The 24,426-nt window shown below is 45.2% G+C and overlaps 2 protein-coding genes across 14 annotated transcripts in view; one reads left to right on the top strand and one right to left on the bottom strand.

Annotated features, from left to right (window-relative positions):
- Positions 1-24,426, top strand: part of F8 (coagulation factor VIII) — a 122,585-nt gene that overhangs the window by 91,755 nt on the left and 6,404 nt on the right. For 7 of the 13 annotated variants that reach the window (XM_079911279.1, XM_079911281.1, XM_079911277.1 and 4 more), the window contains 7 exons: positions 646-762; positions 1,284-1,355; positions 2,733-2,818; positions 6,068-6,223; positions 19,264-19,408; positions 19,811-19,959; positions 20,714-20,890. In XM_079911279.1, coding sequence (XP_079767405.1) covers positions 646-762; positions 1,284-1,355; positions 2,733-2,818; positions 6,068-6,223; positions 19,264-19,408; positions 19,811-19,959; positions 20,714-20,890 — 902 coding nt within the window. Of the gene's footprint in view, positions 1-510; positions 763-1,283; positions 1,356-2,732; positions 2,819-6,067; positions 6,224-10,755; positions 11,803-19,263; positions 19,409-19,810; positions 19,960-20,713; positions 20,891-24,426 lie in introns of those variants that run through there. The other 6 variants (XM_079911275.1, XM_079911274.1, XM_079911276.1 and 3 more) reach the window with 6 other exon arrangements.
- Positions 12,430-14,896, bottom strand: F8A1 (coagulation factor VIII associated 1). The gene has a single exon (XM_079911285.1). It carries the CDS (start codon positions 14,321-14,323, stop codon positions 13,187-13,189), a length of 1,137 nt encoding a protein of 378 aa, XP_079767411.1. The 5' UTR covers positions 14,324-14,896; the 3' UTR covers positions 12,430-13,186.

Below are 24,426 nucleotides of genomic sequence, written 5' to 3'. Positions count from 1 at the left end.
TATCTCGTCCTCCAAGTTGGTTGAGTTTTCTGTCTCGCTACCTTATGCTTCCCCCTGCACTCCTGGCTGTTGCTGGTCTGAACCGCAGCGGGGCAAGGGCAGAGGCGAGGGATGGCACCACTGTCTGCACCAGGCAGATATTTCAATCTGACTCTATGTTTGGTGGGGTACTTTCAGGGGCTCTTCAGAGACTCCCTTTTGGGACCGTCCCTCATGAAATCCTCTTGACCTGGTTGTTTCCACCTTTATTCTGGGTGGTCACTGTGACTGATTCCTCAGCCCCTCAGCATTCACCCTCTAGCTTCTTGCTCCTGGAGTTACTTTACCCCTCAAGGCAGGGAGCCCACATCTCGTCAATGAGAAATACACCTCTGGCTTCGAAAAGCACTGAGTGCAGGCCAATCTTTCTCCTGTCTCCACCACCAAAGCATCCCGTCACCCAGTCTTTCCCATTTCCTGGGGTCAGTACTCAATTTCCAGGGCCTCCAGCTGTAGGGGTCACATGCCAAGCACTCTGGGTTTGAGGGGTCCAAGAATGGTGCAACTGACTTGGGTAGATCTCCTTTGATATTCTGCATAAGCCAGTGTATCTTATGCCCATTTGTGTGAAAAGAAATAATTTTTGTTCCTTTTGGTTTTGATAAGGTGTTTTTGAGACAGTGGAAATGCTACCATCCAAAGTTGGAATTTGGCGGATAGAATGTCTTATTGGCGAGCACCTGCAAGCTGGGATGAGCACGCTCTTCCTGGTGTACAACAGGAGTGAGTGGCACCTACCTCTATACCTCTTTCCCCCTTCCTAGGACGGTTGCTTTTGTCGGGAAACGAATACCAGCTCACAGTCCTTTCCAAATCTAAAATGAATATTGCTGGTAGAAATCATCAGAGCCCTCAGAGGAGGGCAGATAGGCTTGAAGCCTTGACCCTGACTTTGACCCTGAAGCTCCAAGAGCAAATTTTGAAACTTAGTTTTGGTTCAGTTACCAAAGATAACTTACAAATATCATTTGGAAGAATTTGAGTTTTCACCCTAAACAAGTAGGAGAACCACTGGTGTACTTACGTATTGACCCTAGTTTCCTCAGCTGCACAATGTGAGTAGCAGTAGCACCTACCTGTTGGAGTGAATTCAATGATATAGTACAATAAAATATTTAGTACAGTTCTTGGCACATAGTAAACACTAAAAAATATGAGCATTTGTTGGTGTTCTCATTGACTTGCATTTGTGCAGCTATACTTTCTGCACTTCTAACTATCGTGCTCCCTTCATGTGATTTCAGAATGTCAGACTCCACTGGGAATGGCTTCTGGACGCATTAGAGATTTTCAGATTACAGCTTCAGGACAATATGGTAAATACTATTCCTTTCTCGTAAAGCACTGGGCTGATTATATCTTTTTTATTTCTATTGGAAAGATTCAGATAACCAATCCGTCTCCATAGGTGCCTTTCAAATCTATTTTCTCTTCTCCATTTCCCAGTGTGAGCATCTTAATTCAGGCCATCATCACTTCTCACCTGAGTAATGCCACTACCACCTTAAATGTCCTGCCTGCCTTCCGTATGGCTTCCCTTGAGTCCATTCTCTTCACTGTAGCAAGAAGCTACATTTTTCTGTGAGCAGTGATAGAAAGCTTGAACTGGATCTAGAGAGAGTTCTCAAACTACAGCCCGCAGGCCACATCCAGCCCATCACTTGATTTTGTATGGCCTTCAAGCTAAGAATCACTTTTCTATTCTTAAATTATTGGGGGAAAAAAACAAAAGAAGAATAGTATTCCATGACATGTGAAAATTACATGAAATTCTAATTTCGCTCCATAAAGAAGCCACACCCTTTCAGTTACAATCATCTGTGGCCGCTTTTGCTCTACAACAGCATTTAAGTAATTGCAACAAGACAAGATGATCTGCAAAGGTTAAATTATTTACAGAACAAAGTTGGCCAAACTCTGTTTTAGAGGGAAAAAATTGCATTTGAAAAACAAACAAATTGCTGGAGGAATTACCAAATGTAAGGCCACTTTGAAAAGAAAAGAAAAAGAGGGCTTCCCTGGTGGCGCAGTGGTTGAGAGTCCGCCTGCCGATGCAGGGGACGCGGGTTCGTGCCCCGGTCCGGGAGGATCCCACATGCCGCGGAGCGGCTGGGCCCGTGAGCCATGGCCGCTGAGCCTGCGCGTCCGGAGCCTGGCTCCGCAACGAGAGAGGCCGCGAAAGTGAGAGGCCCGCGTACCGCAAAAAAAAAAAAAAAAAAAAGAAAGAAAAAGAGGCTTGTAAGTTATATACTAAAATAGTATTATTTTTCTCTGGGCGGAAGTATGTTGTTTTTTACTTCTTTTATTTTTATTTTTACTTACGTTTTATTTTTATATTTTATTTTCTAATTTTTCTCCAGTGAACATACGTTAGGTAATAAAGAAATAATAATATTATTTGATAGTGATGGTAACACATTCCAGTATTAGCTAACTAGAGGTACTAACAATCAACAAAATTATTAAATTTTAGAAAATACAATGGACAACAAGGACAGGCCTGGTAGTAGTCACTGATGAGAGTTCTCAACCTACAGCCCGCAGGCCACATTGGTGGTCATTGATACTAATATGCTTTATGCCTTTAACGTCTCCACAGCTAGCATTAACCTTTCTCAAGAGAGTAATTTTATTCCTAAATGACTAGGACCAACCCAGCTGAATCTAATCTCTCTCCCCTTTCTTGGGCAAAGGACAGTGGGCCCCAAAGCTGGCCAGACTTCATTATTCTGGATCAATCAATGCCTGGAGCACCAAGGACCCCTTTTCCTGGATCAAGGTTAGAAAATGCATCGCATTCCATCACATCACACATTCCTCTTGCAAGCTCAAAGCGTTTTATAGTTTTATATCTCCTTTATACCAAAGTCATTGTCATCAAACTCCATGTAATAGACGAGGAAAGAACTGAAGAATAGAGTGGTTTATGATTTGTACCAAAAGAGTCAGGAATGAAAGACTCAGGAATAGAATTGAGTACACTGTGTTTTTAATCTTTCTGTTGGGATTAGAATCTCTGAATATTTTCTATAACATTGAACTTACCACCTCCCAAGACTGTATTCTACCTTTAGATGCCTTCAACTGCCTAGATGTCCTTGAGTCCTCCAGTCCCTTCATTTTAATACAAAAACAAATGGCTCAATCCCCCATCCCACAAGCCAAGAAAATGTGGCTTCTTCATTTTCTAAAACTGAATCTTTCTTCTTCACATTTCTACACCACCCAGTAGTAAGAAACACCTACTGAAGTTAGTCCAATCTGATAAACCAACTTGGAGCCATAACTGAAAGTGTCCTAGATTAACTCAATTTCTTTTTAAATGACCCAGCCTTTCGTATTTTCTCACTTCCCCATTTCCTCTGGAGCAGTGCTGTCCAATAGAAATGTAATGTGACCCACAAATGCAAACCACACATGTAATTTTACATTTTCTAGTAGCTGCATTAAAAAAAGGAGCATCATTAAAATGAAAATCATTTTAATAATACATTTTCTTGGGAATTCCCTGGTGGTCCAGTGGTTAGGACTCTGTGCTTTCAGTGCTGAGGGCCTGGGTTCAATCCCTGGTTGGGGAACTAAGATCCTGCAAGCTACACAGCACAGCCAAAAAAATAACAATAATAATAATACATTTTCTTTAACCCGAAATATCCAAAAATATTTTCACGTCAACATGTGATCAGTCAGGACTAATTACACACGTTTTACCACCTACTTCCCCCACCTGCATCCTCTTCTAGTCCGTCAGCTTTCCTCTTTTTCTCAGTCAGCTGAGGAAATTCCCCTACATACTTTACTCCTTTGCAAGATTGCATCTGCTCTCCTATTTTCCCTGAGGTTAAAATGATAAATAGGGAACTTCCCTGGTGGCGCAGTGGTTAAGCATCCGCCTGCCAATGAAGGGGACACAGGTTTGAGCCTTGGTCCGGGAATATCCCACATGCCGCAGAGCAGCTAAGCCAGTGTGCCACAACTACTGAGCCTGCGTTCTAGAGCCTGCGAGCCACACCTAATGAGCCCATGTGCCACAACTACTGAAGCCCACGTGCCTAGAGCCCATGCTCTGCAGCAAGAACCCACCGCAATGAGAAGCCTGCGCACCGCAACGAAGAGTAGCCCCTGCTCGCCGCAACTAGAGAAAGCCCGCACGCAGCAACGAAGACCCAACGCAGCCAAAGATAAATTAATTAATTAATTTAAAAAATTAAAATAAAATAATAAATAGGGATCAGGGAAAGATGAGCTAGCTTACCAGCAAGCAGACACAAAGAGTACATCTGTTAATGCCACATCAGCTCATTTTTTTTTTGTTTTGTAGGCACTGCCAATTATGACTCAATTTGACCTGACTGTTCGCTAATTCCTAAGTATTTTTTTTGTTTGTGAAGCTGCCAAACCAGATGTTCTCACCTTGTATTTCTGTGGTTATCACTTTCAACTTTATATGTATCACCGCATAGTGGACATTTTAATCTATTTGGCTGCCCTGCATCTGTTCTATGTATTTCCTTTTTGTAATAGCATCCTCATTTCTATTTGGGGAAATCTATCTGCCTCACTGGATACAGTCTGATGAGACTAGTAAACAGAGCACCTTTTCCAAGCATAGCCAAAGAACCCTGAGTGATACAGCCTATTAAATTTCCGCTTCTTAGATTTGGCCAGTGTTCCAGCTTGCCAAGCTCTGTCTCCCAAAGTATTCTCTAGTCTTCCAGTTTCACACAGTTTACTGACTTGATCAGTAAACTTTTTTATACTTTATGAAAATCATGATCAAAATATTAAAGTATACAGGGCTTCCTTACTATGTACTGAAAACAAATCAAGCGACTAAATCCCTACCACAACAATCTTCATTTCAGATAAGGAAGGTGAAGCACAGAAAAGTTAAATAACTTGTCCCATGTCACACAGCCAATAAGTGGCATAAGCAACTGAAAGTACCGGGTACAAAATCATGACTTATGTTGAACTGTACTGTTTCTTTGTGTAGCTGTAAACAAATAAAACATATATATAATATATAGTCTGTTTCCCCAACTCAAATTTAAGTTCCATGAGGGCAGGACTCTTTTTTTAATTGTTCACGACTCTATTCCCAGTACCTAGAACAGTGCTTGGCACATAACAAATGCTAAAAATATATTCTTTGAATGAATGAGTGTATGTATAGATGGAGCTTACAGTCAACTGAAAAAGATAGTCATTAAGCACAAGAGTCATGACCAGTCCAATCTGGGAGAAGTTAAGTTTGACTGGCTTGTTAGGGCAGTAACAGATGTCAAAATTCCTGTAATAGCTACTGCCTTGTAATGCTTGCGTGACCCATGCCTGCCTCTTTAAGACCCACTGTTATTCACTCATTCATTCCAAAACATGTGCTAAGCATCAGTATTACGTCAGATGCTACGTTAGGTGCTGGGGCTAGAGAGAATATAAAAGCTAACAGGTAGTAACTGTTCCGTTACTGCTCAGCAGTGAGCTCAGCACATGTAATGTATTAACTCTTTAATCCTCTGGTAACCTTTTGCCATAAATGCCATCATTCCCTCCACTTTACAGATAAAGAAATTGAGACATAGAGAGGTTAGGTGACTCAGACAGGTTTACTGCATTAAGGATCTCAGTCTAACAAGGAAGGCAAAAAGCATGAAAACTTTACAATGTGGTGCAATAATTTACTATAATGAAATTATATATAAAGTGAAATGGAAACAGAGAAGAAGCCGCACTAAATTTGTGCAGCACAAAGGATGTGTGCAGAGGAAATTGGAGCTCAATGATGTGGAAGTGATTTCCTTTGTCAGGAAGTAGTCTGGGAACTCAGTGAGCACATTTCCTACACGTTCCCATCATTTATTCCACAGCTTCACATGCATCCACATTTCAGCATTGGTCTCTGCTTCACCTGCACCTCCAAGGTAATACTGGGTGTATCTGTATCCATGTAGATTCTTCTTAAGCTGATAAATGATTTCAGAAGGTGGTACATACATTTAAAATAAAGGGTTGTTTTCATCTGTAGGTGGATCTGTTGACACCAATGATTATTCACAGCATCATGACCCAGGGCGCCCGTCAGAAGTTTTCCAGCCTCTACATCTCTCAATTTATCATCATGTATAGCCTTGATGGAAAGCAGTGGCGGAGTTATCGAGGGAATTCCACTGGGACCTTAATGGTATGTAATTAGTCCTTTTAAGAGAATGCATGAATCTTTTAAAGAGCTTTTGACAGATTTCAGGTATGGAACAAACACTCATAGCTTCCACAAATGTAACCCCCCAAAAAAGAATTTTCCACTCATGGGCAATAGGAGTGACTACGGACATATGGACAAAAGAGTGGCAGCATCAAGGATCTCATAGGCAATAGAAATGAACAGGTGCTCTGCTGAGAGAAACGTGTGATCCCTGACTGGGTAGATTGATAAGACTGTCAGTTTGCTTATGGACATTCTAGGTTTGAAGTGACGAAAGGGCAAGCGGGCTCAAAACCGTAGCTTCATCATCTACTTTTCCCTCATTCTTGCACCCCCTGATGAACAGCCACACATCCAGCCAACTCTTCCTTGGTAACAGCTCTCCCATCTCTTCTGTTTCATTTATACAGTTGTTACTACAGCCCGAGGCCCCATCACCTCACACTTGACGTATTATGTTACATTCCTAACTAGTCTTCTTCTGTTTCTAGTCTCTTCTCTAATAAAAGCTGCACATCGTTTTGGGGATCATACTATCAGTCCCCTGCCTAAACCTTTCAATGTCTCCCTCTTGTCTTCAGAATAAGGTTCAAATCCTAAAATGGCCCCATGCAAGATGACTTCTGTTTGCCCCTTCAGATCCGTTTTCCTGCTTCGCTACCACGCCTCTTCTTCTGTGAGCCTGGCATGTGTGGAATATCAGGGTATTTCTTCCCTTGGCTGTTAACTCTCCACTGAAGGCCACTGCTCCCCTCAAAGTGGTTTTCTCTACATGTCCCAGTTCCTATCGCTGAGTTGCCGATGACCCCAAAACTTAGCGTCATGAGAAAAGCCCATTTCGTTTTGTTCTTGGATTCTGTGGGTCAGGACTTTGGACAGGGCACAGCAGGGATGGCCTGTCTCTCTGCTCCATGGTATCTGGGGCCTCAGCTGGGAAGATGTGACAGCTAGGGGCTGGAATCATTTGGAAGCATCTCTACTTGTATGTCTGGTGGTCGGTGTTGAGCGACCTCTGGGGCTGTTGACTGAAGTAGCTTCTCCCAGCATGACTGGCCCAACTAGCAAGGTGGAGATGACGTCCCCTTTTCTAATTTAGTCTGTTAAGTCATGTAGTGTCATTTGCAATACATTCTGTTGGTTATAAGCAGGTCACACATCCACCCACGTTCAAGGGGCAGGGACCTAGAAGGGACCCACTTCTCAGTGGGAGGAATGCACAGAATTTCTGCTCATTTTGTCTACCTAATCTTCTCCTCAGCCTTCCAGGCCTAGGGGTGGCAGCACCCTGCCCCCGCCTTCTTAGCTAGCACCTTTACTAACCTTTCCTCACATTATACGAATTTTAGTGTTCCGTGTTTCTTGCTGGAACCCTGCCTCGTACAGCAATTGCTGCCAAAAGTGGCCCCAGGAAACAGACCTTCAAAATGGAATTCTAGGGTTATGTTGCTAATATATTCAAGGAGCACAGGTGTAATTCCCTGCTTGGGGAGAAGGCTGGATGCGCAGTGACCTATGACATGCGGGGGCATCACAATTTCTCAGATTATCACCAGTGAGTGATACAATGGGATGAGCTACAGATGGTGAGGAAGACATTGGGAGATTAAATTGACAGTGGCGTTTAGTTGCTATGGCAACAAGTTTAGCATACCTGATTGTAGAGTGACCTGTCTTCTTTTTATGGCCCTTCCTTTTACGGCATACATAGGGAAAAAAGAAATTAAATGTTGTGAATATATGCAAAGAACACCCATGAACATATGTAGAGAATCAGGATGCATCCATGGAGCTCTGGAGGAGCCTTCCATGTCCTGTGGTTACAGGCAGATACTTGGACCTAATACCAAATCTAGTAGCTGAGCATGTGAACTGCAGAGTCACAGTGACAATTAAATGGTCAGTCCCACCAGGCCTGTTATGCTAAGGTAAGGGCACTGGTGGAAAGGAATGGAACTCTGAGACCAGGGATGGGTACATTTTTTTTAAATTGGCTGTGCTGCACAGCATGCAGGATGTTAGCTCCCCGACCAGGGATCCAACCCGTGCCTCCTGTAGTGGAAGCCTGGAGTCTTAACCACTAAACCACCAGGGAAGTCCCGGGATGGGTACATGTAGGCAGACATGCATGAGGCTGAGAACTGCAAACCGCCAAATTGCCCTGAACCTCCTTTGCCTGAAGAGGTAACCCTTCCCCAGTCTCTGAAGCAGTCATCCATGCTCTGCATACAAGTCTCTCAGTGACTACACCTTGAATAGTTGCTTCCCAAGCCAGTGGCTAGTCTCCTTAGGGTCCCTGTTTGGCCACTACAAAAGCCAGACGAGTCATGGAAAAATGACAGATCATCACAAATTTAATCAGGTGGTGATGACAAAAACCCTGCAATTCCAGGTGTAGTATCTCCTCTGGAGCACATTAACACAGCCTCAGGCACCTAATGTGAAACTACAGACCTGGAAAATGCTTTCTTCTTCATTTCCATTGACAACCAAAATCAGAATAGATTTGCATTTATGAAGTAGGAACAACAGTATTAACTTTACTGTCCATGCCTCAAGGCAATGCCACTTCCCTTGTTCCTTATCATAATATAGACCCTAGGGACCCCAGACATCTCGACATCCCACAGAACACCATACTGGTCTATTACGTGGATGACATTATGCTGACAGGACCTGGCAAACAGGAAATAGTAATCACTCTAAATGCCTTTGTGATTAATACACGCACACACAGACACATACACAAACACATAAACATTATATATTGTGTTGTCAACTAAAAGAAAAATACACAACGTGAGAGTTGTGAATCAAGCTTTATTCAGGGTTTTACTGATGACTATAGCCTGGGAGGCAGCCTCTCAGATAGCTCTGAGGAACTGCTCCAAAGGGGTTGAGGGGAGGCTAGTTTACATATGATGTTTTTGTTAAGGAATACATGCAGTCAAGCATGAATCTTGGTAAAATATTACTACTATTCACAAAGAACAGATACCTCGAGTTCACGATTATAGTGTTTTTCTATGTACGGGAAGATGCAAGAAGCAGGGTTCATTAAAATTCTTCCTGAAATGCATATTAACTACCTAACGGCCTGTTCGTCCAAAGCACAGAGCATCCTGTTATCATCTTTAATTTCCTGTCTAAAGCACAGAGTGCCTCATCCTGTTATCCCATTCATCTCTTCCTCTGAACACCAAGTGCACTGTCCATCAGCGGCTGCAGCAGATATTAGTCTTTGTAGACTTGGATGGTGACCAAAATGCTCTTTGCTCTTCTTTTGTTTTCAGTGTGATATATATGTATAGATATAGATATATTAGCATATGTTTATTAAATATTAGCAGATCTTGCTTCTGACTTTAATGGGAATGGATCCCATATTTTGCTGTTTAACATGCTGTTAGTTTCAAGTATTTTTCGTTTCTTGCTACTCCTACCTTATTTGGAATGGCTGTAGAATTTCACCAAATGCTTTCTCAGCATCTTGGGTAGGATCACATTTCTTCTCTTTGCTATTGTCAGATTATACTCACACTCAATGGTGGGCTGGCGAATGTTTAGCCACCAGCTCTGGGGCAAAGTGGGGGGCAGTCAGCACAAAGGCCTTTATTTGCAGTGTTTGCTGATTTCCATGATGTAAATATTCCCATCACACCTGATTTCAGGCTGCTGACACAGTGTCATGGAATGCAGAGTTGGGAGCAGACGCCCACAGTTGGCTCTCACAAGCCAGTCCCAGCTGGGGCTCCAGCACAACGTGGTGCTGCGTTCCTGGGAAAACTGCCCATAAGTCATGGTGTATCAGTCATTTAAAGTTTAGCTGGATCCAATTTGCTAACATTTTGTTTAGAATTTTTCTATCTGTACCAATCAATAAAGTTGTTTTACCTCTTTGGGGGGCTGTATTTATCAGGCTTTGGCATTAGAGTTATACTAACCTTGAAAACAGTGTAAAAGCTTCCATCTTTTTCCACTAAACTATTGCTCTAGAATAGTTTAATTAATGTAATCATCTGTTTAACGAAAATTGGATGGAAAAGCCACTGTGCCTCGTTTAGTGGTAGATACTTGAACTATCTTTTCCGTTCCTTATCTGATTACTGGCATTCTCATTTTCTGTTACCTATAGTTAATTGCTGTAAATGTGTACATTAAAGTTCTATCTCCCTTCCCATGCCATATATCTTTACCTACATGCACACATGTATCTCTCTTTTTCCCCCTTTATCAGAGTTGGTGTTTATCTATTCTACTGGGTTTTAAAAGAATCAACTCTTGGTCTTAAAATCAAACATAGATTTGAAGGTGTTGTTTTCTAATTAATTAATTTCTGTTTAAAAATTTAAAAATTCACTTTCATTTATCTTCTTGTTTCTTAGAATCTGGAGTTAAATGACTAGTTCATTTATTTTCAACCTTTCTTGTTCAATGACAAAGATAAAATAGTTATTAACTACACTCATGAGGGTCATTCCTTGAGCAGTTATTGAGTAACTGCTATGTTCTAGGTTCTAGTGAAGGGCTGCACGAGCTAGAGCCCATGGACTTGGAGTACAACCTGCTTTTGCATATGGACTGTGAGTTAAGAATGGTTTTTACGTGTTTAAAGTTTCAAAAACAAACAAACAAGGAAGATTATGTGGTGCGAAAAGACTGAAATATTTCTCTCTCCTCCTTTACAGAAAGTGTTTGTGGACTGTTGGTCTAGTCTAATGGCAGTAGAGATGCCTAGACAGTTCACATTAACCAGAACCCTTCTATCCCAGAGCTTTTTGCCCAGTTTACAAATTTCAGTCTTAGTCGTCTTCCTCCAGTATAGTGGTTCTCAAATGACTTAGTATCTTTGTACCATTTACATACAGAATGTTTTTTCATAAGCAACATTTCTCATCATAGAAGTCCCTTGTAAAGGGGAGCCCAAGCACCCTTTCAGGATCACTGCTTCACTGCCACTATTTTCAATATTTCATAATATTTTGAATGTTAATTTTGAATTGTCAATGAACATTTCAACGATGCAGATCTGTCCCTCTGGTTTTCAAGTTAAAAAGAACACTAATCATGTCCTGTCAACATAAGTTGACATATAGCAAGAGATTTCTGTCAAAATCACTGAAATCTGGCCTTGGCCCAGCTCTCCGTGCTATGAAGTTTCTGAGGGAGATACATAAATGAACCAACGGCAAACGGAAAAAAATCTTTAGCGTTTTCTATAGTTATGCTTGTATACCCAATACCAGGCTCTCTGGTAATCCCTCCCCCCACCTCCTCAAAGCAAGGAGTTTAGACCAGAGGTCTAAGGAGGCTTCTCCTTGCGCCCAAACCCAAATGCTGTCACCAGTCACGGCCCATAATTCCTAAGCATTCTTGTCATAAGGACAATAGGAAGGAGGCCAGAGCTGCAGCCCAGGCTGACAAGAGTGTACCAGCAAAAGCAAGAGCACAGGGGAGCACGCACCCTTACCACTGTGGCAACAAGCTGGACTAGGCTTTCAGGGCTCGGAAAGTCCCTTCGGGCAGCCAAGTGAGAGCACAGGAAGGGTGGCTGAATCTGTCTCACATGGGCCTCCCCTACATTTCCTCAGCCACTGCTTCCACACTGCTGAAATAGAAGGAGAAAGGAATACCCTAAAAGCCCCATCCACTTTGGGACACTTAACTCATAGTGACGACACTCCACATATTCCCCTCCCGCCCCCAAATACGCAAAACCAAGATCTGTTCCCAAACTGTGTCCTTAAATCTCACCTCAAAAGATTAGTGCCGTCTACAACTTCAGCCCAAAGGATGCGTTTTCCCAAGCCGAATGAATGAGATTACATTCTGAAGAGTTCCTACCATCACTCTCAACACTAAAGGAAATAAAATTGAATTTGAGAAAACAGCTAAGTCGGTTTGCATGCAACGGTTGGACCAAAAAGCCTCGGAAATTTAGTGTTTAAAAATGGAACGCCATCCTGCTTTTGGGGAACAAGGGCACAGTCTGGCATACACACGATCACACGATACCCAAGCAGCATGCCGATTTTACATATTGGAGTTAACTAAGATTTGTAGAAGGATCCGCACTACAAATAAAAGCTGCCACGTGGATTACCCGTACCTCTCGAAATGGAGCCAGAACTGAAAACTCCAGTGCACGTGTGACACCTCTGCTCTGGAGCCCACCCCGCTCTGCACCGAACACATTCGCACCGCAGCTGAGAAAGGACCACATCGCAAATGATCTCTGTAGATTCACAGGCACACTGTCCATTTCGAATCAACGAATCCATCTTGGAGCTAAAAGGGAGCTATCTGCTTCTGCTTGCCGCCTCCTGCCAGGTAGATAAGCTATTCCCACTTTACAGATAAGGTAAATACGAACCACAAGCTAGGAGGGTCAGAATGGCTTTATCATGGACTGAGGGCTGTAGCGACAACAGCGTAGTACTGAATCCAATGATTCCCACGAACACGTACGGGGCGCATGAAACACAGGGGGAACTGGGCGATCATGCAGGCGGACATCGAAATACGCTAATCAGAGTCATCGTGAAAAAATCATGCAGCTTAAGTAGCGAGCCAGAGCTGTGCAAATTAACCCTCAGTCGGAAAGAAGGACGCGGGGGGAGGGGAGCCTTGCGGGGGAAGAGGGGTGGGTGGGGACAGTTGGGTGAAAACAGAAGAGGAAAGGGGGCGGAAGGGACTCTCATGGTTCTGTTGCAGTTTCTGGGGAAGAGAATGGGAGACTCTACTCCGATTCTACCATATGGTTTTTTTTCTGCCGCTACTGTGGAAACAACATAACTTGTAGTCAACCACATTCCTCTGGTGGCAACAGGGGTAAGATACACTGCAAAGGCAGAAGCGCCGGGTCAACGCCTCTTGTGTCCCCGTAAACGCGCAGGCGGGTGCGTGAGGCTCGGGGACAGGCACAGAGTCGCTGGGAGGGACTCGTCAGATCCCCTGGCCCGACGGGGAGATGGTTTCCTGCAGAACGAGGTGCAGGAGGTGGTTCTGCTCGGCGCTCAACAGGGGCCACATCTCCACCTGCAGCGACTTGACGGCTTCCGTGTCCTTCTCGTGGGTGGCCATGACCAAGGACTGCAGCAGCAGGAAGAGCTCCTCGGGAAGCGGGCCGCTGCTGTCCTGCCCGTGGCCGTCGAAGGCCTCCCAGGAGTACTTCTCCAGGGTGTGCGCGTGCTCCGGCAGGAGCTTGGCGGGCGGCGGCTGCAGGAGCAGCAGCAGCAGCACGCGGGACACCTCGCAGCGGACCAGCACGTCGGCGAAGGCGCCCAGCGCGGCGGGGGAGGGCGCGGCCGCGGCCCCCGCGCCGGGCAGGAGCAGCGCGAGCGGTGGGGCGGAGGCCGCGCCGGCCCCGGGCTGCGGCGCCGGCGGCTTGGGCTGCGGCTGCGGCGGGGGCTGCGGCCCCGTCGGCGGCACCGGGTGGCTGCCGTACTCCCGCGCCAGGAGCTGCATGCGCGTGAAGAGCGCCAGGGCGCCGCTGTAGTCGCGCGCCAGCAGCTGGCAGGACGCGGCGTCGCCGAGCGCCTGCAGGGCGGCCAGGGGCAGCTGGGGCAGCTGCAGCTGCGCGGCGCGTTGGAAGTGGCCGGCGGCGGCGGCCGGCTGGCCCAGGTCGCGCAGGGCGGCCGCCAGCTCGAGGCAGAGCGCGGCGGCGGCAGCCGGCTGGCCTAGCTCCAGGTGCAGGCGCACGGCGGCGCCCAGGGCGGCGGCAGCGGCCTGCAGCGGCTCCCCGTAGGCGGCGGGGCAGGCCAAGCGCTGGCGCGCGTCGCGCTCCTGCCGCAGGAAGAGGCGCGCGGCCTCGGTCAGCGCCAGCGCCTCCCCGGGCCCGTGGAAGAGCGCCTGCTGGCAGCGGGCCACGGCCAGCTGGCACCAGGCCGCGTACGGCAGGCACTCCTGTGCGCGCAGCTCGCGACCCAGCTGGCCGAACTGCTCGCCGGCCTCCGCCACGTTAGGCTTCCGCAGGAACCGCTTCTTCAGCTTGTTGCACACCTGGCGGTAGCGCGCCAGGAAGTCCCCGGCCTCAGGCCCGGGGCCCGCACCACCACCCAGGCCGGCCGCGGAAGCCGCCATGATCGCCGCTTAGGCACTTCCGGGCGCGCTGACGCAAGTGGGCGCACGTGCTGGGCGACGGCGGCGGGCTGAGACGTGTCCTGCGACGGGCTCCGGCCCACCACGCGACCGCGCCGGCTCGGCCGCCCGGAGCTCTCGTCGCCCTGGTGATATGCAAAATAGCAAGCACGGAGGCCCGGCCGGGACAGGCTGCGGGTGGTGTATGCAAATCGGGGGCCCTGGGGCGGGGCGTGGCCCGCTGTCCGGGGTTCTGTGAGCGGACCAATGGTGCTGGGGCGGGGCCTGGCTGGGCGCCCCCTGTTGCTATGTGGGATCTTCCCAGAACAGGGCTCCAACCGGTAGGTGACAGCTTGTTTACGCAGGTTGCCAAGAAGGGCATCTCTTGGCATCGCTAGGGGAACACAACCAAAAACTCTTGACCCCACGTGACCCTAATTCCGACTTTGCCTATGTGTTGATTGTGTCCCGCCCACCCCAATCCCGATCATGCCTCAATCTTCCCGTCAAAGCCCCTGCCCCATGGGAGTCCATGCCAAGCGCTCTGTCCACCCACCCCTGCCTCCCGCACCCAGGGCGGTCGGTCACCTTGGCACCTTCACCCTATCACGACACCGCCCTCGCGGTGTCGAGCGCCGACGCAAGGAACCCCGTCCCTCTGGGGACTTTGGCCTGGCTCCGACTTGCTCAGAGCCAGCGGGGCAGCCTTCTGTTGTCCGGCCTCACCCCAGGCCCCAGTCCGCCCCCAGCCCCGCCGCAGCCAGCCTCTCCCACCCAGGGCCACCCCATGCACTGTCACCGTGGGAGACCGCTCCTCTCTGTGACCCCCGACTCCACGCCCCCACCCCCCAACTCCGGCTAGACCCCCGCCCCCATCCCTCCGACGAGGGGTGTCCCACCACCACCACCTCCCACTCCAAGTGAGTGAAGCATGCGCAGGGGGTCTCTTGAAACACTTTATTGACTCGCAGTGACTGTGCCCAAGGCGGCGGGCAGGCCGGGGCCGCCCGGGCTGTGCGGTCGGTCGGTGAGCGGACCTGGCGCCTGACGGCCGCGCCCCCAGGGGCCGGGAACCCAGGTGTCGTTGGGCAGCTAGGGCTGGGCCGGGGCCACCTGGGAGATGGTGCTATAGTCCTGAACAAGTCTCTGAGCAGCGCGTTGCTGCGGGCCGCCAAGTCCACCAGCTCCAGAGTGAGGCGCCTCCTGCTGCTGTTCTGGGCCTCATGGCGCGCCAGCTCCAGGACCCTGGCCGCCAGGTACTGGATGATGGCCACTAGGTAGACGGGTGCGGACGAGCTCAGGCGCTGGGCATAGTGGCCCTCCCGCAGGAGGCGCTCCATGTGGCTCACGGAGAAGGACAGCTCGGCTCGGGCGGTGTGGGAGCGGCGACCGGGTGACCCTCGACGGCCCCTCTTCCCTGGCATGCTGGCCGTTGGGCGCGCTTTCTGCGATGGCCTCGCTCTGCGGTGCGCTGGGATGAGGTGCGGCGGGATGAGGGGCGGTCGGTTGTGCCTGCTGGTCCCAACATCTCAAGACAACCGGTGTTCTCAGGCCCCTCCTCCGTATCCTAGCGACCATAGGCCGGGCCCTCATTGGTCGGGGAGCACCCTGTGAGGTCACTGCTTTCCCATAACCCCTCCCCCACCCCACCTCACCCCGCCCCCACCCCCTCCACCGGGGTCCTGGGCCTGCAAAGAAATGGCGCTGGCAGGATCCTGCTCACTGTGTTCGCTGGACCCTCTCTTTGGTGGAACTCTCACTGTCCACCAGATGGGAACTTTGTACAGAGAAGGCAGCTAATGGCGGACCATCCAGGGGCACCAAGTATACACTGGCGGTGCTGGGCCACCATCACGACTATATATCTGCTTCCAAATGAATAATATTCCTGGCTGAATAATATTCAGCAGGCTGAATAATATTCCAATGCGTGGCTAGACCACACATGTTGTGTATCCGCTCAGCAGCTGATGTACATTTGGGTGACTTCCGCCTTGTGCCCGTCGGGCATAGTGCTCTGGTGAACATTCCTGTGCAGGGTTCTGTTTGAACACCTGTTTTCAACTCATTTGGGTTTACAACCCATGGGATAGATCTATGGGTTTATTTCTGGACTCCACTGATCTATGTGTCTATCCTTATGCTAGTACCACATAGTTTTGATAACCGTAGCTTTGGACTAAGTTTTGAAATAGGGAAGTGTGAGTCCTCCAACTTTTTTCTTCTTTTCCAAGATTATTTTGGCTATTCAAGGTCACTTGAAATTCCGTATGCATTTAGGATTGGCTTTTACATTTCTGTAAAACAGAGCATTGCGATTTCCATAGGGATTTCATTAAATCTCTAGACAACTTTGGGTGGGATTGCCATCTTAAAAGTATTAAGTCTTCCCATCCACAAAATCTGCTGTCTTTCCCCTTTTCTTTTTAAGGTCATCATTAATTTCTTGCAGCAGTGCTTTGTAGTTTTCAGTGCACAAGCCTTGCACCTCCTTGGCTAAATTTATCTCTGTGTGTTTTATTCCTTTTGATGTTGTGTGAAATAGAACTGTTGTCAATTTCATTTTGGATTATTTTTTCATTGCTAGGATATGGAAACACAACAGATTTTTGTGTGTTGATCTTGTATACTGCAACTTGGTTGAATTCGTTTGTTAACTCTAATGTGTTTTGTGGATTCTTTAGGGTTTCCTGTACAGAAGAGCATGTCATCTGAGAATAGAAGTAGTTTAACTTCCTTTCCAACTTCGATGCTTTTCATTTCTTTTTCTTGCCTCATTGCTCTGACTAGGACTTCCGTTACAGTCTTGAGTAGAAGCACTGAAAGCAAGGATTCTTCTCTTGTTCCTGATGTTAGGGAAAATGCTTCCCTAACATTGTTCCTGATGTTAGGGAAAAGTCTTCCACCATTGAGTATGACATTAGCTAGGGTATTTCATAAAAGCCTTTTATTTTGTTGAGGAATTTCCCTTCTATTCTTAGTTTGCTGGGTGTTTTTTGTTTGTTTGTTTTTTAATCATGAAAGTTGTTAGATTTTGTTGAATGCTTTTTCTGCATCAACTAAGATGATCATGAGGGTGTTTTCCCCCTTCATTTTATCAATGTGGTTTTGACTAATCAGTTTTCTTATGTTGAGCCATCCTTGCATTCCTGGGATAATTCCTATTTGGACATGGAATGTAATATTTATAATATGCTGCTGGATTCAGCTTGCTAGAATTCTTCTGAGGATTTTTGCATCGATATTCATAAAGGCTATTGGTCTGTAATTTTCTTTCTTCTGGTATATATGTCTGGCTTTGGTATCAAGGTAATGCTGGCCCTATAGTATGAGTTAGGATGTTTTTCCTCCTTTTCTATCTTTTGGAAGAGTTTGGGGAAGGATTGGCATTAATTCTTTAAACATTTATTAGAATTCACCAGTGAAGCCACCTAGCACATAGTTTCTGGCACATAACACATGGAATCTAGGATTTCTGTAGTCATTAACTATTTGTTGAATTAATACATTGTCTTCCTAAGAAGGTATCTAATCAAGACACAATAATTGAGTTAAAAATGAAGCAGATCTATTTATCAAAAATAATGCTGTGCCTACAGATTGTCATACTGAGTGAAGTAAGTCAGACAGAGAAAGACAAATACATGACATCACTTATATGTGAAATCGAAAAGAAAGTGTACAAATGAACTTATGTACAAAACAGAAGTAGAGTCACAGATGTGGAAAACAAACTTACGGTTACCATGGGGTAAGGGGGGGATCAATTGGGAGATTGGGATAGACATATACACACTACTATATAGAAAATAGATAACTAATAAGGACCTACTATATAGCACATGGAACTCTACTCAGTACTCTGTAACGACCTGTGTGGGAAAAGAATCTAAAAAAGCGTGGATACATGTATGTGTATAACTGATTCACTTTGCTGTACAGCAGAAACTAACACAACGTTGTAAATCAACTATACTCCAATAAAAATATTTTTAAATGCTGTGATTTCTGGGGCAATGCTATACATTTATTAACATTTTTATCCCATAGGAAGAAAAAATTGTTACATGGAAGAACAGTTTTTTAAATTCCCCATAATACTATAACTCTGATGTCTGATTATACAACAGCCGTACATTGATTCCTGTTTTAGTTCAAGCAGACAGAGAATCCCAGGTGTTTTATGAGAGAGGATTTTCAACTTTCTTTTTTCTATATACCATGATTTAAATCTAGGCCTTTTGAATTGGAATTACTACCATATTTCTCAAACTGTGTTCCTTATTCCTTAAATATGTCATGTACTTTTCTGTAGAACCTAGACATGTCAAGTTCCTAAACCCCAGAAGTTGGATATTAACATGTGTCTCATGAATTCATACACAAGGGATCGTTAATTAACGCCCCACAGCACACACACACACACACACACACACACACACACACACACTCACACACACATTATTGGAAGGTCATCCTGAGACCATATGGCAGGCCGCCTACTCCAAGTCCCCTTTCACAGCTGCAGCGGACTCTGCCCTAAGCTATTGTTTCTCAAACTGTATGGTTTGATTCAGTAGATCTGGAATAGGGCTCAAGATGTTGCGTGTCTCCCAGGTGATTCTAATGCAGCTGGTCTGTGGCCCACACTGGGTTAGCAAAGGCCTAAATGGCTTCCACAACTTTGATGAATGACCGTTTTACAGGACCCCAAAGTAGACACTTAACCTGCTCAGACCTAATCTCCCTTGTTCCATTCTTCTCCCTGTGATTTTCTCCTTCGCATATTACATTCTAACATCTGGCTGGCCAGAATGGTTTAGTTGGGTGTTCGGTGCTGTTGAGAAATGCACAGAGCCAATTAGAAGAGAGATATGATTGGGAGGAATTGCTTCTTATTCTTTCTTCATTTTACATGTATCTGTGCTAATACCTCCCTACAGGTCTTCTTTGGCAATGTGGATTCATCTGGGATAAAACACAATATTTTTAACCCTCCAATTATTGCTCGGTATGTCCGCTTGCACCCAACGCATTACAGCATCCGCAGCACTCTTCGCATGGAGTTGATGGGCTGTGATTTAAACAGTAAGTGTCAAGTCATCCCATGTCCTTACCTCTCCCAACCATGAGTAGGATGGCTAACCATCCTAGCTTTCCCGAGACTGGGGGGATTTCCCAGGACACAGAACTATCAATGCTAAAACCAGTACAGTCCTGGGCAAACCCATGACTTGGTCATCCTAACCATGGGATTCCCCAGGGGCAGCCACCTCCTACACTACTATTAACAAGGCAAATCAAAGTCCAACAGAGCTGAGCAGAGCTGACAAGAAAATAGGGGGCATCTTAACAGTAGCATGCAAGAGTTAGTGCCTGGAAAATGACTTCGTGATGACAATAGCCCTAGAACATATCAGTGGAGACAGGCCAGCAGAACCTCAGCTGCAACTTGTTCTTGTGATTACATTCTCCTTTCATTTCTCTGAGGTTGCAACATGGCACTGGGAATGGAGAGTAAAGCAATATCAGATGCACAGATTACTGCCTCATCCCACTTAAGCAATATGTTTGCCACCTGGTCTCCTTCACAAGCCCGACTTCACCTCCAAGGGAGGACTAATGCCTGGAGACCCCGGGTAAGAGGGAACAAATTTGCCATATAACTGATGCAGAAGAAGGAGTAGTGGTTGGGAAAGGATAGGGTAAGCTCTTGACTGTTTCCTCAGTTACTTCTATCACCTGCTTGTTCCCACAAAGAGTGTCAAGGAAAGTTGACTATACACAGAAAACCCCACAGATATTTATTTAGTGGGTGTGCCATGTGAATGGGGAAAATGATCCCTAATTGAACCTCCTAGAAACAGAATATCTATATGTAGTACTGGGCTAATATTTGTCAAAGAATTGGAGTGGCTGAAATCCAGTTTTACAGAGAAATATCAACAAAGCAAAGGGTCATAGTTATGTACAGTTCATTGGGCACAGTTCTTTTCTGGAACCACTCAGTTTGTGATTTTCAATCACTGACTAGCTTGGGGAAATGGATGGAGTTAATGGTCTCTGTTCCCCCAGGGGCTTATTTTAAACAAAATAGGTTGTATAACACATTGCCAAACTTTTAATACTCTAGTCAGTCTGTATATTACTCATATATTCATTCAGCAAACCTTTACTGGGCCCCTATTAAGTGGCTAACCCTGGGGATACAGAGATGAATCATGAAAACTTTCAGCCCTCAATTTGCTTCGAGTCTAATAAGGGAGACTGACAAACAGATAATTAATATGCAGTGATAAGTGCTGTGATATGATTAAGAAGGGATTTGGGGATTTCTGGGAGCAAATAGTGACCAAAAAGATACTACTCTAATGCACCTGGTGCATTCCCCAGGCAAATAATCAAAAAGAGTGGCTGCAAGTGGACTTCCGGAAGACAATGAGAGTCACAGGAATAACCACCCAGGGGGTGAAATCTCTGCTCACCAGCATGTATGTGAAGGAGTTCCTCATATCCAGTAGTCAAGATGGCCATAACTGGACTCTGTTTCTTCAGAATGGCAAAGTAAAGGTACGCTAATCTCACAGGAAAGGCACAAAGCCTGTCTTAGAACTTGACATTTAGAAACATAACAAGGTTGATATATGACCAGACTTTCAGGATAAACTTTACTGAGTATCTATAGTAATAGGACACGATGAAAGGCATCCTGGGAGGACACAGTGACTCCAAGCAAGAATGCATCCTCCCAGGGAAGAGCAGAGTAGAGCCAAAAGCTGCTTATCCTCACAGATGTTGGTGTCATTCAGGATGGTGGCCCTTACCGACCTCTCTAGCATAGTCTCTTGCTACTTGCTCCTTGGCTTTCTAAGCTCCACCCATACTAAGGAACCCTCAAGTCCCTAAAAACAGCATGTTTTTTCTCACCCTAGGCTTCTATATGTACTGTTTCTTCTACCTAGAACATTTTTTCTAGGTACTTCTTATTGACCCTTTCACCTGGTGCATTCTTCAAGTCTCAGATAAACATCATCTCCTCCAAGAATTCCTTGTTCCCTCAAGGCTGGATTAAACATTTTTGCTTCTGGCAGTTTAGTGAACCAGAGTACTGATAATGTATGTTCTAGAGGAAATTCCCATTTTAAAAAGGGCATATCTCTGATACATGCTGTAACATGCATGGCTAAATTAATTAGAGCAGACACAAAAGGACAAATATTATATAATTCTACTTATATAGTAGTCAGGGTTCTCCAGAGAAACAGAACCGATTGACTCACATGATTGTGGAGGCTGACAAGTCTCGAGATCTGCAGGGTGAGTCAGCAAGCTGGAGACCCAGGAGAGCCAATGGCGAAAGTTTCAGTCTGAGTGTGAAGGTCTGGAAACGGGGAGAGCCAGTGGTGTAGTTCCTGTCTGAACCCAGGAAGTGCCAATATTTGAGTTTGAGCCCAAAGGCTGGAAAAAACCCAATGTCCCAATTCAAATGGGCCATGCAAAAAGAATTCTCTCTTACTCAGACGAGGGTCAGCCTTTTTGTTCTATTCAGACCTTCAACTGATTGCATAACGCTCACCCGCTTGGGGTGGGGGGGACAGCAATCTGCTCTACTCACTCTACTATTTAAATGTTAATCTCATCCAAAAATATCCTCACCAACACACCCAGAATAATGTTTGACCAAATATCTGGACACGTATGGCCTAGACAAGTTGACATGTAAAATTAACAATTACAATGAGACTGAAAGTCGAATAGAGGTTACCAGAGGCTGGGAGCTGGGGAGGATGGAGAGTTATTTTTGATGGAGACAGAGTTTCAGTTTTGTTTTTGTTTTTATTTTTTGGTTTTTTGTTTTGTTTTGGCCGCGCTGCGCGGCTTGTGGGATGTGGGATCTTCGTTCCCTGACCAGTGATTGAACCCGTGTCCTCAGCAGTGAGATCACAGAGACCGAACCACTGGAGCGCCAGGGAATTCCCCAGAGTTTCAGTTTTGCAAGATAAAGCGTTTTGGAGATGGTTGGTGGTGATAGTTGCACAACATTGTGAATGTACATGTTATGTACTTGTTGTCAAACGTACTTGCACGCTTAAAAAGAGTTAAAATGTTAAAATATATGTTATGTATATATTACCAAAATTTTTAAAAGGCTATAGCACTGATAGTACATACTTTTTTTTTTTTCGGTATGCGGGCCTCTCACTGTTGTGCCCTCTCCCGTTGCGGAGCACAGGCTCCAGACGCACAGGCTCAGCAGCCATGGCTCACGGGCCCAGCCGCTCCGCGGCATGTGGGATCTTCCCGGACCGGGGCACGAACCCGCGTCCCCTGCATCGGCAGGCGGACTCTCAACCACTGAACCACCAGGGAAGCCCTATAGTACATACTTCTTAATGCACTGCTACACTCAATGAAGAAAGGGGACTCTCCAGCCTCCTCACCACCAACAGCAAAAAACAAAACAAACCAAAAAAATGAGCTTTTATTTTAAAATAATGAGCTTAAATCAGAGCAAAGAGAGGTGAAAAATGAGAAAATGTAAAATGGAGGAACTTTCGTAAAGGCAAATGCTTATATTAGTGTTGTTCTCAGGAGACCAAGCTTCGAGCAAAATGCAAGAATGGAATGTGAGACTTCTGCATTAAGTAATGAAACCCAGAAAGTAGCAGAACTAGTTGCAGATAAGTAGCACCTCCTGGCTTCTGGAAGAATGATTTCTCTAGAGAAAAAGCATTCCCAGTTTAGGTCTCCAGGATTCCTACATATTAAAATGATAAGATCATAAACATAGATCAGCAGACATACAAGATAACAAGCCAACTTGACTACAAATGGGCAGAAACAATCAATACGAATTTAGAATCTGAAGAATACCAGATATTGACATTATCAGATATATATCATAAAGTAATTATGCACAAAATATTTAAAGCAATGAGCTATGGAAACATAAAAATAAATGACAAATTATTAGGCAGTTTTGGAAAAAACAGTACTTTTAGAAATTAGAAAACATCATTGTTGAAGTTTAAAAATCAAAGAAAGACTTAATAGTGAATTGGGCACAGCCAAAGAGAATTTAGTCACTGGAACATATATCTGAAGAAATTACCGAGAATGGAGCACAGAAGGTGAAACATATGAAAAAGAAATTGAGACATATGCTATACAGAGAAAGCCATATATATATAAGTGGAATCCAGAATGAATGAAAGAAATAGTGGAGAAGTGGCAAACAAACAAGGATGACCACTTTCACCACTTCTGTTCAACACTGTACTGGAAGTTATAGCCAGAGAAATTACAAAAAAAAAACTAAACAAAAGGCATTCAGATTGGAAAGGAAGAAGTAAAACTGTCTCTCTTCACCAATGATATGATTTTATCATAGAAAATCCTAAAGAACCCACAAAAAGCTATTAGAACCAATAGATGAGTTCAGTAAAGTTGTAGGATACATGATCAGCACACAAAAATCTGTTGTGTTTCCACACACTAGTAGTGAAAAGTCCGAAAAGAAAATTAAGAAAAACATTTCATTTACAGTATCATCCAAAAGAATAAAATATTTAGGAATAAACTTAACCAAGGAGGTACAAGACTTATACACTCAAAACTACAAAACATTGCTTGAAAAATTAAAGAAGACCTAAATGAATGGAGAGACATCCTGGGTTAATGGATTGGAACACATTATTAAGATGGCACTACTAACCAAAGCTTTCTACAGATTCAGTGCAGTCCCTATCAAAATCCCAATGGCCATTTTTGCAGAAATGGCCAAGCTGATCTTAAAATTCATCTGTAATTGCAAGGGACCCAAAATAGCAAAAACAGTATCTTGAAAAAACAGTTACAGGATTCACACTTCCCAATTTCAAAACCTACTACAAAGCTACAGTAATCAAAACACTGTGGTAGTGACATAAAGATAGAATTCAAGTCCAGAAATAACGCTATACATCTATAGTAAATTGATTTTCGATAAGGGTGCCAAGACCATTCAATGGGAAAAGAATAGTCTCTTCAACAAATAATACTGGGAAAACTGGATAGCCACATGCAAAAGAATGAAGTCACCACACACCATATACAAAAATTAATTC

The sequence above is a fragment of the Stenella coeruleoalba genome, assembly GCF_951394435.1.
Source record: "Stenella coeruleoalba genome assembly, chromosome: X".
NCBI classification, from domain to species: Eukaryota; Metazoa; Chordata; class Mammalia; order Artiodactyla; family Delphinidae; genus Stenella; species Stenella coeruleoalba.
Note: the sequence above shows the minus strand (reverse complement) of the source record. Positions and strands in the feature narration are given on the sequence as shown.